Source organism: Mytilus californianus, unplaced genomic scaffold, assembly GCF_021869535.1.
Source record: "Mytilus californianus isolate M0D057914Y unplaced genomic scaffold, xbMytCali1.0.p SCAF_19, whole genome shotgun sequence".
NCBI lineage: Eukaryota > Metazoa > Mollusca > Bivalvia > Mytilida > Mytilidae > Mytilus > Mytilus californianus.
The window spans coordinates 2480267-2493783 of record NW_026262667.1 but is presented as its reverse complement, the minus strand read 5'-3'; the positions used below and the strand labels follow the sequence as shown (position 1 = coordinate 2493783).

Below are 13517 nucleotides of genomic sequence, written 5' to 3'. Positions count from 1 at the left end.
CAATGTTAATTTGTTCTCTTCCTGAATATCCTAGAAAATTGGCCGCTGGACAATAAGCAAGCAACAATCAATCAAAATTTAAGGTCCGTGGCAAATATTTTATACACATTGAGAGCAATTTATTTTTAGAAATGTATTGATTTTTATGCCCCACCTAGGGGCATTATGTTTTTCGGTCTGTGCGTCCATTCGTTCGTTCGTCCGTCCGTCTGTCCTGCTTCAGGTTAAAGTTTTTGGTCAAGGTAGTTTTTGATGAAGTTGAAGTCCAATCAAGTTGGAACTTAGTACACATGTTCCCTATGATATGATCTTTCTAATTTTGATGCCAAATTAGAGTTTTGACCCCAATTTCACGGTCCAATGAACATAGAAAATGATAATGCGAGTGGGGCACAAAAGACATATAGAGGTCAACATGGTATGTCTTCAATAATAGACAGGCCATGTCTCTAGACTCTACAATATGTCAATCTGTACATAAGAAATCTATATGTACAATGTATGCTTTTTTGTTAATATGACTTCAAAATATATGAAACATGTGTCAACTAGACAGCAATCCAACAATAAAATGAACCAGAAAAGACATAGATTCATATACTAATTTTGCTGATGAAGAATATTCATATCTGTATTTTATTTAATAATGTTTAATACTTGTTTGAACTTTTTAACGTAACATATATAATACTAGGATCATTAGGAATTCCTAAGCATAAATCTGTCATTGTAAATATATTACAATTAATTTTTAAGAAATCATACACAAGTGGAAGGAATGTACAATTGTATTTTTTTGCGCATAATTAGATACTGAATATATAGTAATGATTTGGAAAAAAAAGTACACTAATCTCTAATAGAAAGATCTATTTCAAATCCTCATTACTATATAAGATTTTCTTTGTAAAATGATATAAGAAGATGTGGTATGAGTGCCAATGAGACAACTCTCCATCCAAGTCAAAATTTATAAAAGTAAACCATTATAGGTCAAAGTACGGTCTTCAACACGGAGCCTTGGCTCACATCGAACAGCAAGTTATAAAGGGCCCCAAAAATTACTAGTGTAAAACCATGCAAACGGGAAAACCAACGGTCTAATCTATATAAAAAACAAGAAACGAGAAACACTTATGAAACAACTCAACAAACGACAACTACTGAACATCAGATTCCTGACTTAGGACAGGTGCAAACAATTGCAGAGGGTTTAAACGTTTTAATGGTAGCAAACCTTCACCCTTTTTCTGAAACAATAGTGTAACATCACAACATAGAAAGACACACTATAAAATATCAACTGAAATAGCTTAACTCAATCAAAGGAAATATTAACACCAGTGAACATACACTGAACAAATAAATTTGACCTATGATACAATGTAAATACAAAATAAATACATATCTAAAAAAGATAAATGTTTACCACAAAGGAATGTTGTAAATGTACTCTTATTTTGAACTGTGTTGTTGAAGTTATTTTTGTATATTTTTGTTTTTTCTAGTCGAATTGATGGTATTCTTCAGTGTTTGGACAAAGCTAATCCTCTTCCAAAGGCAATAGCATTGGGAACCAAAATTCCTAAGCTTGGTAAGTAATGACAAAAAGTTTTAGGTCACAATTTCTTCAGACCTTGTATATTGTGTTAAGTTGTGGGTTATCTTATTAAATTCTATTTTGTATGTCCCTCCTATAACAGAAGGGAGCATTATGTTTTCTGGTTTGTGTGTAGTCTGCTTGTCCGTCCATCCCACTGTCTGATATCAGATTAAAGTTTTTGGCTAAGGTAGTTTACCATGAAGTAATGGTCACATCAGCTTGAAACAGAACACAATCCATATTCATTATGATGTGATCATAAATTTTTTAATTATATACCAAATTGCAGTTTCAACCCCAATTTCATGGTTCACTGAACATAGAAATGTGATGGTATTAAATTAGCTTATTTTCAGGCTAGAGTTTTGTGTTTTTAAAAGTAGTTAACCATGAAGTATTGTTTGGTCATATAACCTTGAAACGTAGTCAACATGTTTATTGTGAGGCAAACTTTTCAAATTTTATGCCAAATTACAAACATTGACCCCGATTTTATGGTTCACTGAACAGGGACACATGATAGTGCGAGTTGGGCAAGGTTTCCTATGGACACATATATTCTTTGTTTTATATAAATATATTTGTTCCTAAATGAAATGTAGTATCCACCTTTGGGAGATGTTCAGTCCTAAGGCTATGCCTAAGTGTGGTACTGTGGATTCATTTATTTTCTTGGGTTCCAGTTTTTTTAGATTGAGGAGAACTTGTACTTCCAATGGTATTTGATTTGGTGGTTTTGCCTGAGTCTGAACACAAACCTATAGAAAACATGTACTTCATTGTCTGATTGAGCTTTTAAGTTCGTGGTTTAACAATACCTACAAATTCCCCCAAAAAATTGGTATCCCACGAATAATAATGAATCCACAAAAAAGGGAAACCTATATATGAAAACTAAAAACTCTGTTCATAAATCTTTTTTTTAAAATCAACTATATAAGAACAATGAGATGTTGTATTATTGCCAAGGAATCAACTACCCACCATAGACCAAAGATTGGATGTAGCAAAGTATGGTCTTCAACAATGAGCAAAAAACAATACTGTATAGAAAGCTGTACAGTATCCATAAAAGATGTAATGGGCCTTCTATATGTCTCATACCTTCAAAATACCAAATGAAAAATTAACATTTTTTATACTATGAAGTCTGTTTTCTGAACAGTAATATTTTTACCTTTCAGATAAAGGACACTTTGAAATTGGAAGAAAGATGCAACCAGATATTATGAACATAGATGGAATTGTGAGGAATAACCCTAAACAATACAATGCTATCCAAAGAGCATTGGAATCATCATTTAGTCTGATACAAGGACCACCAGGTATGGTTTAATTATCAAACAAGCATATGAATATAAAAATAAGGAGATGAGGTATGATTGCCAATGAGACAAATCAAATAAAGTGGATGTAAACAATTATAGGCAACCGTACAGCCTTCAATAAGGAGAGAAAACCCAAACCGTATAGTCAGCTATAAAAGGCCCCGACATGAAAAAAATGAAACAATTCAATTGAGAAAACTAATGGCCTAATTTATAACAAAACAGTTAACGAAAAAAACAAATATGACAGACATGAACCAACGACAACCACTGAACTAAAGGTTCCTGACTTGGGACAGGCACATAAAGAATGTGGCGGGGTTTAACCTGTTTGTGAGAGCTAAACCCTCCCCCCTAAACTGGGACAGTGGTGTAGCAGCACAACAGAAGAACAAACTATAAAAATCAGTTGAAAAAGGCTTAACTCATCATATCGATACAAAGCAGAAAAACATCAAACGTAAACACAGACCTGACGTGACAGGGTATTTATCCATCCCTCATCCAGACCACTTAAGTCTTATGATTAATTTGTTAACATTCTTCAACAAAAATTTTGGAGTATACGTTTTTAACGAACATGAATGAATGTGTAATTTAAAAGTTGGTATATTTATCTTGCAAGTACCGTCCTTTGTTTACATAAAGTAATCATATAAAACTGTAAGGGTTGTTTCAAGATATATGTGTAACACTCAGAAATGTGTCCATCCCCTTAAATGTATTCGATTTCCCCCAATGTGTCCATATGACCTCAGTTTAAAATTTAAAACCATAACAATCCAATAGAAATTTATTTTTACTTGCAGTGGTTTTATTTTTTTTATCAATATAATAAAAAAATAAATTTCTATTGTGCTATTCTTTTTCTTATCTGGTGTCTGTTTATTTGAAAGAGAAGTCAGTGATTTCATCTTTCACTGTGGATATAGTGTACTATGTCTTGGACATTTGCCTACACGCATTACTACAGCTTTTCTTCAGATGTCCTTGGATAGTGGCTTTGATCTTTTTTTTTAAATCCTGCAACCAAAACCAGACGTCTTCAATCGTGTCCACCATCACTGAAATGCCATAAATGTTGTTGACTTCACTGAGAACATATTATCGCTAAACGTTTTGAGACGTTCTATTGTTTTAAAGTGGACATGTTTTGGCGAATAACAAATATTGGACATGGTTGAGGGATGTGAATCGGACACATTTGGGCAATTTGGGATTTTTATGACACATTTGAGCGACAGGAGTATCGGAGACATTTGTGAGTGTTACATATGTATGAAATCTTAATTGACAATTGGGGGGACTTATATTTAGTTAGTGAACTGCCAAAAAATGATAAACTGCAATCTTGCAGAAATACATCTGACAAAAATTTTCTTCACTTTAAGGTACTGGAAAGACGTACACAGGCATCAAGTTAGTTTACCTGTTTAACCAGATCAACCTGAAATGGCAGGAGATGGGCAATGAGAAGAAACAGATTATTTTCTGTGGGCCATCTAATAAATCTGTGGATCTAGTTGCAAGTAAGTAAAGATCTAATGGACCAAAGAAAATTGTAAAGATTATTAACAAGATGTTCTATTACGAGTTAAGAGCCTTTTCTCTTGGCGTCCAAGGTCCGTCCTCCATCATCATTGTCTGTTCACTTTTACTTTTTGCTTATTATCTTGAAAACTGTAATAAATAGATACACACTTACAATAGCAAACACAATCAACAAGACAAGATCTACAAATATGCCACATTGCCCAAATTGTCAGTTGACTCCTTATAGGAGTAATTGCCTTAAATGATGATTTTTACCAATTTTTTTTTGGTGTTTTTGTCTTTGATTTTGAACATTATTAGAAAAAAGCAAACATAGACCAGATCTTCAAATAGGTCAGTATAGACGAAATTGTTAGTTTTCTTCTCATTGGAGTTATTCCCCTTAAATGATGATTTATACCCTTTCTTGTGTATTGGGCAAAAACTATAGAAGATAGAGAAACTAAACAGAAAAAAAATTTAAATTCAAGATCAACAAAAAAAAAATTTTAGTTTTGAATTATTTTCTAGTCTACAATGTTGGAAAGTGTGGATTGTTAAAGATACACATAGATCTAGGTGATTGATGCAGGCTCTTTAGAGCTTCTAGTTTGTTTTGTTTTTTCTTAGGGGTGAGGGGGCTTTTAAAAAACTAATTTAATATATATTCAATTATCCCAAATTTTGAATCAAAGGACTTTGACCATTATCAAATATCAATTTGTATAAATATCTTAAATGTTTTTGATATTATTTTCACCTTGATTTTGAAACCGCTCAAACTTGATAGAAGGCAAAATGTTATTCCAGATAAAATAGGTAAAAATGATAGACCCACATGGAAATTGTAAATTTTAACTTGTGATATAACCATTTTATCATAATGTAGAGTTTGTAATTCCAGTGAATTCATACAAAGCTTGCAAATATGTTTGATCTGTTTTTTAGAATGGATGAAAAGAAAGTTAGGTGAACATTGCCCAAAGATGGTCAGATGGTATGGAAGTTCTATAGAGGATCAGGAATTCCCTATTCCAGGCAAAACACCAACACTTGGGCGTGGAGAGAGAGCAGTTGCAGATGAACAATTGAGGGAGTATTCCATGCATATACAGATTCGTCAACTGGGAAAACCATACATGGAAGAAATAACTGCTTTTGACAGACAATTCCGGCAACATCCAGATGGTGTTGACTACAAAGATGTGAATAAATACAGAAAGCTTATACACAAAGCTGTCATTGAAGAAGTTTCACATTATGATGTTATATTCTGCACAACTGCTATGGCAACCAACCTTAGAATAATGGCTGGTACAAATGGTCGTATTTTCCAGATCATTGTCGATGAATGTGGAATGTGTACAGAGCCTGAAAGTATGGCTGCCATCATAGCAACCAGAGCTCAGCAGGTAGTCCTTATTGGAGATCACAAACAGCTAAGACCAATAGTGATGAGTAGCAATGCTGCCAAACTTGGATTAGAGAAGTCATTATTTGAAAGATATGCTGAAAAGGGCAAAATGTTGACTATGTTGACTTCACAATACAGAATGGTAAGTTATAATTTAGTACAACTCAGAATTGAATGATTTTTACACCATTATCACTCTAATATTTTTTAACAGATCTGATTTAAACACATTCATGTAGTTTCATTTAACTTTAAAACAGTTTTCTAATAATTGACTTATTTCACTTCAGTTTTAAGGAGCAACTATGCTGTTTTCAGCTGAATTTGGCATTCACCTCATCTGTCAATTCTTCCTTCTGTCCAAGTATTTCCATCACACTTTTCTCAGCTAATACAGAATAGAAAGACTTCACATTTGGTCAACACCTAAACAATGATAAGTTGTAATATGGGAGGACTTTTCGGAACTGTTGGACACCTACTTAATTTCTATTAATGCTGATACTTTGAAGTTTTTTAAAATGTCAAGAACAGTAAAAGAGCTATGCCACATGTTTTGATAAAATTTTGCATACAACTTTTGCATGATGAACTCTAACTGAAAGTCTTAACAAAATTATTTGTTAAACTGTCTTTCTTGCTGATAATATATATTATTGATTGAAAATCCTTCATCTTAATTTGTAAATCTATCAAAAACTTTGTCAAAAAAAGTATCTTAAAAAAATCCTTTTACTACACCCAGTACGTAAAAATCAATATGTTGTTGCCAAATAAATTTCCATTTAATGATTTGAAAAAAGATAATGAGGTCCCTGACAAAGTTTTTGGTAAACATCAGTCAATTTAAATGTCATTCTAGTTGAAAAAATATCTCAAAACATCAAAATGAGTGTAACTTCGTCGTATTGTAAAGCCGTAAAACCTCAAAATTATGATAAGACCCACAAGTTGTTACAATTTATCATGCTTCCCTCAGTTTAAATCTATAATTTTTGCTATTAATCAGTGGTTTATTGAAAAATGTGTTATCTTAATTTTCATATGTTTGCAGCATCCAGAGATTTGTGCCTTTCCATCAAAGCAGTTTTACAAAAACAGACTTGAGACCATGCCATCTTATACATGGCGTACAGATTCACCTCTCAAGTCATGGTTAAAACAGAATACCCCAGTCATATTTTGTCATGTAGAAGGAACAGAGGAATATCTCCCCTTCAACACAGAAGAAGGAAATGAACAGTCATGTTCAAATAAACAGGAAGTGGACCAAGTGGTAAGCTTTATAACATATATTGATGTCCCTTTTTTGAGAGGGTTAAAATTGATCCATAGAGGTGTTTTCCCAAGTTTTGCAATATAGATTTCTGTTTAAATACATCCAAGTAAAATTCCTATGACTACAAATTTACCTGAGTTCTACCTAATTTAAACATCTGATATTTTTCAACAGCTTTCATGAAAATCAATGGTTTGGACAATAATTTAAGTTATGGTTAACAACCTTTCAAGTTCATAATAAATCAACAAATTTGTAATGAAATCTTTAAAAAATCAATAGTAAATGTTACATAATACAGGTTTGTTGCTAATTTACCTCATGATAAGTTGCATGATAAAATTTCCTTGAAAATTGAAAATATACAAATTAGCTGAAAGGGTCACTATAAGATCTTATAGTTTAGTTTAAAAATACTTCTATACTAGTTGAGTTCTAGTTACTGTTAGACAGATGTAATTTTCTCTTTTTAAATATTTGACAAATAGTCCCTCTGGTTATATATTTTGCATAGAAATAATAACCTAATTGGGGTTCTGTTTTGCAACACTCACCCTGACATAAAATTACTATAGAACAATGAAAGACTGAACTCCACTGTATTAATTCTGGTGTGATACAGATTCATAAAATATTTGAAGTAATGTATTGTTGTTTTTGTATTAAGTAAAGGAGAAGTGGGGTATATATCAATTTAACAACAACTCATACATACAAAAACACTTACATACATGTTAGAAGTCAATGTAAGGTCTTCTAGAGATGTTTGAACAGAATATCAAGTTCTAAATACCCCTTATCTAAAACAAATTGGCATATATGTATATACATATTTTCTGAAAAAATACAATTCTTAATTTTCAATTTTCTTCTTTTTTTCAGGTAAAAGTATTTAAGCACTTGGTAGAAGATGAGTTGATAGATCCCCACTATATCAACATTATGAGTCAATACAACTCACAGTGTCACAGTATCAGACAGGAACTGAAGAAAGACAAATTTATACAATTCAATGTCAACACTGTAGTGGCTAGTCAAGGTTGGATTTTACTTCTTAAAAGTTTACAGTTAATTGTCTTTCTAAAAATTGTAAAAAAAAAATCTTTGGATTTTTGTCAAGGGTAACTTAAACAAAGTTTTTTTTAAATAATAATTGTATGAAATGTTTCTGTGATCATGTGTCTGATTACCTAAGTTAGAAATGTTTATGCATTTTTTCACCTTACACTAACAACATATTTCAGTAGAATATAAAAAGATGTTAAACATTTACATGTTTTGAATTTCAGGAGGTGAATGGGACTATGTAGTGATAAGCCTTGTTAGATCCCTACCAGATTACAGAATAGAACCAAAGCCAACATTGGGTTGGTGTAAACAGAATCTTGGTTTCATCACTGATGAACATCAAACAAATGTGGCCTTGACTAGAGCACGTAAAGGACTGATTGTCGTTGGTGAGTTAATAAAAAACATAAAATGTCTACATTTTTAAGGTAAATTAACATATTTTTTAGGGTTTGATTTTCATGCTGAAGAATCAAGGAAAAAATGGAATTTATGTCAGTATTATTACAATTCAATCAAATATTTTGTTAATCAGCTTTCTTGAAAGTGGTCAATTTTGTTTGATTTATTGTAAATAAGGTGGTAAAATCAAATTGCTTTTGATTTTTGTGATCCAACCAGATCATTGTTTGGATTTTTTTTTAATTTTAATTGTTTGATATAATTTCTATTGTACTTTTTAACAAATGCTTTCACTCTTTGATTTTAGGTAATCAGAAGTTGCTTAAATGCAATGATGTATGGGCAAATTTCCTTAACCATTATGGCCAGAAAGGTTGTGTGGTTGATTGTGATAAATTCCCACCACCACCACAGAGAATTCAAGAGAGAAAACAAAGGAAGAAAAAGTCCAGACGTGTACAGGAAATGGATGAAGAATTTTACAGCCGTACAGAAGAGGATCCAAACCAGGAAGAAGAAAGTCGTCCAGAATAAGCTTAGTCATTATTTCTTGCTTTATTTATCTTCTGTCTAGTATATCAAGTGAAATTTGAAATAAATAATTTTATACTTATATTTTCATCATTTTGCAAAATTTTAATGTTTGGCTTAATATTTAGTAAAAACCTCAATGCTTTTAAAACTTGATATTTGGTAAAAATTAGAGAAATATGAATCTCTAGCTCAATTTTTAGTAATCTATAACTGACTAGTTGGCTATTGCAATTATTCTTCTGGAATTTGTGACTTTAAAACCAGTTTTCACTGAATTATTTTCGACTCAAAAAGTAGCAAGCATTGAATGCAATATCTGTATAATTATATACTAAGCTGCTGTTTATTGTTAAGAACATGTATGTACAGTAAAATATTGCTAGGAGGATATCTAAGTAGAAAGGTGAAATGTGTCATATGTATTGATTGTATATATATTGATTTAAAGGCTAGAGGTTAAAGTGCAATTTGCACTTCGGTGTTGAAAATTAAATGACTTATTGATGTTATACATATGGCAGTTTTGTATTTAATTAGCACAAATAATTGACTCTTCTTAGCTTATATTTCTATGTAGTTTTTATTTTGTTATTAGTTGTTACTTGATGTAATGTTGTGCTTTGTGACAGTGGATATCACAGTTGACTATGGAACCATGCTTTTTATGGTTTCTAAAATTGTTATAGTTCAATATTACATGAAACCTTCTAATATGATACCTGTTTGATAGATAAACCTTAAGTAAACAAAACATGGTGTAATTATATAATGTTTACTATGAAGAATGAAATGGATTTTTTTTTTATTTTGTTAAAAATATAATACATGACATTTTTGACATTTTGAACTATGCAAGCATATTTTTGTATTCTTAGGAATAGACAAAACCTAAAATGCATCTTTTGATATATTTCTTTAATGTTCTATTACATATCAAAACAAAAAGTTAATAATTCTTAATGTGCCATTATATTTATCAGTTAGTGTGTAATATATATGTGTTTGACTTTGTACATAAATATTGTAATATATCCGTCCAAGAAAACATGGAACAAAAGGTTTTTATCCATTGCTGTCATAAGAACAGAATCATTATTAAGTGTTTCCCCACTGTCCCCCCTAAAATCACAGCCCTCTACTTCAGAGTTTGTTATAGGGTGTTCAGGTAGTGTGAGGGTTTGCATTGGAATTTTGAAAAAAAAATTTCTCAACCCAACTGACTTAGCAGACATAATTTTTATTAAAGCCTTATTATGAATAGAAATATAAGTACTTAGATATAATAGTTTATTTTTATGAAAGTTTGATTTATTTAAAAATGTGAAATAACTATACAATGAAGTTTTTTGAGTTTGTGATTATAGGATAATAATTTGTGATCTTCATTGCAGATAAAACAGGGTCCAATTTTTTTGTGAGCCATTTTCTTTTTTTGTATGTTTGTTCATATGTTCATAAATTTTATTTATATATATGTTCCAGACTATATAAATATACATATGCTTCTTATCTGTCAGACTTGGCAAGGATCATTTATTATACCTTCAGCTGAACCATTGTATATGCATATGCCTGGACTATATCTGTAGTATCTGTACAGTCCAAGTAATCTTGTCTGGAATATATGGTATAATTTTTTGTATATAATTTAAACAGGGTATTTTTTTTTGTAGCTTAATTAGTTCACATATTATTTTTTTTCTTATTTTTTTATTTTTACATACCGGTGATGTGTAACCAACAAAATGTGCCATATGAAATATTTTCTTCAATGTGCTTATCTTCTTTTGTTTTGTAAAAACATGGTGTACCAGCATACATAAATTGGGTTTTTAACTTTATAATTTCAAGTTTTCATTGTTGACATTAATCTCTTTGTGTAATATGACTATAAAAATTGTGTTATTCAATCCAATGACACTAAATGTTATGTAAGCTACGGAATTCTTACATTTAATAAAATAAATATCTTTGAACTCCATTATTACAAAGTTGATAGTCCCTCTATGTTTGTTTTTTTGTGAATATTATAAGAATATATATTGTTCAGCTGACTTATTAGAAATATATAGGAGATAATGTGTATTAAGTATTAAGATTAATGTGTCATATATACATGTATGAGATTATAAATATATAAATTATAAAGAAATGCTGTGTTTATATCCATGATTAAAGATGTCAAAAGTTTAATCTTATCTGTTTGAGAGATGTTAATAATTATAGAAAGCATATATCCATACTTTATACTAATAGTGCCATAAAAGTTAAAATTTTATAGTTGACAAAGATCTGTAAAACATGTCTATTTTAAGACATCAGTTCAATTCACATTTGCATTATAGGTTTATAGACAAGAGTGAACAGTCAGCCCCTTGTCCAAAGACATGTTTCATATATGATGTGATGAGTTTTAACCTTATTAAATATATTCAATTTGTTTGAGGGGCCAAGTTCATGACAGTATATTTTCTTGTAATGTTTAAGTCAAGGGTTGGAAACTATCATATTTGGCAGTCAAGATGTAATCTGAAAGACCAATATCTTGGATTTATGTCATGAAAACAAATGTATGCAGATATAATTTCAGTCATTTCAATAAAGGGTATTTTAATCTTTGCACTAATTTTGTTTTGTACCACCTTGTCACAACAAGATTTCTAAGACTCTGGTAATATCAAATGAAAGGAAACTATTTTTTCAGTCATTAAAAACTTTTACAGGTAACAAAATTAAAAATACAATGGTTTCTTGCCATTTGATGAACAGAACAAACCAGGAAGATGAATCCATAAACCCTGGTAACTAGGATTAACATGAAACTTTTGGTTTTTATTTCGTTTCTGAAAATCAAAAGTAACTTGGGTGATTCCTAAGCAACTTACAGTTTTCAGTCATTTAAATAATCTAGTGAACTGAGTGCTTTTATTCTTACTTATTTTGATTGCAATAAACAATTTAATATTTGCTACACTTTCATGTTTCATAAATTTATACCTGCTAATAGAAATTTTACTGTATATGAATAAATTATAGTTTCAAAGTTGGGACAGAATATATTGATTACCTGTATTATTTACATGAAGGAATTAAATATTTTGCTTTTTATCTAAAAATCTATTAAATGTTGTTTCCTACAAATAGTTGTAACCCATTGTACTTACTTTTTTTAATTATATTTTTTAAGGAAGAAAACAGAACTTTTTTTGCCAAGAATGAGATTCTTGTATGATCCACTGTTAATTGTTTGTCTAATATGTGAGTTTTGTCTTTTATTTAATGCAATCATTACTTGTCTTTCATTTTCAGTATTATTATTATTTTAGTTATAAGGACCAAACTTGCTTGTTTTAATATTTGTATGCTTTTTTAATGTGTTGATTTCTCAAAATAAATGTTATAAAAAGAAACAAAACGTATTGTTATATCTGAGTTTTCTTCTCTTCTTCATCTTTCTTTTTTATCTCTTAGGTACAAATTTCAAACGGTTCCATCTATTGTTACATAGATATAAGAAGATGTGGTATGAGTGCCAATGAGACAACTCTCCATCCAAGTAAAAATTTATAAAAGGAAACCAGTATAGGTTAAAGTACGGTCTTCAACACGGAGCCTTGGCTCACACCGAACAGCAAGCTATAAAGGGCCGAAAAAATTACTAGTGTAAAACCATTCAAATGGGAAAACCAACGGTCTAATCTATATAAAAAACGAGAAACACTTATGAACCACATCAACAAACGACAACTACTGAACATCAGATTCCTGACTTAGGACAGGTGCAAACAATTGCAGCAGGTTTAAACGTTTTAATGGTACCAAACCTTCACCCTTATCTGAAACAATAGTGTTACATCACAACATAGAAAGACACACTGTAAAATATCAATTGAAATGGCTTAACTCAATCAAAAGACATATTAACACCAGTGAACATGCACTGAACAAATAAATTTGACCTATGACACAATGTAAATACAAAATAAATAACCTAAGGGAAGAATAATTAAAGTAACATGTTATACCGCTGTGAAATATTAAACACTATAAGAAAAACAATATGCTAGAACAAACATATCAGCCATTTGCAATTACTTTAAACACAGGTAAATGAAAATAATTTTGTTGTTAGGTATACGTGTACAGTTCAAATAGAGAAAGGAAATGTTTTTACAAAATAAATAATTTTGATGTTCATAATACAAAAAAGTGAAAATTTATAGTAATACCAAACACTTATCAAAGCTGGTATATATATAGACCAGATATAACCCTGAATAACATTAAATAACAAAAAAGCATTACAATTAGTATCAACAGGTCAAATACACAAGAAAGTACGATTTGAGAGTACTC

The 13517-nt window shown here is 30.6% G+C and overlaps 1 protein-coding gene across 2 annotated transcripts in view; it reads left to right on the top strand.

Annotated features, from left to right (window-relative positions):
• The window catches only part of LOC127727057 (helicase with zinc finger domain 2-like), a 47869-nt gene extending 35298 nt beyond the window's left edge, over window positions 1-12571 (top strand). For both annotated transcript variants that reach the window (XM_052234468.1, XM_052234469.1), the window contains exons 11-18: window positions 1509-1594; window positions 2788-2928; window positions 4323-4460; window positions 5413-6020; window positions 6933-7154; window positions 8040-8196; window positions 8447-8614; window positions 8935-12571. In XM_052234468.1, the coding sequence (XP_052090428.1) occupies window positions 1509-1594; window positions 2788-2928; window positions 4323-4460; window positions 5413-6020; window positions 6933-7154; window positions 8040-8196; window positions 8447-8614; window positions 8935-9161 (1747 nt within the window). In that variant the 3' untranslated portion in view covers window positions 9162-12571. The remainder of the gene's footprint in view (window positions 1-1508; window positions 1595-2787; window positions 2929-4322; window positions 4461-5412; window positions 6021-6932; window positions 7155-8039; window positions 8197-8446; window positions 8615-8934) is intronic.
• The last annotated feature ends 946 nt before the right edge of the window (window positions 12572-13517 follow it).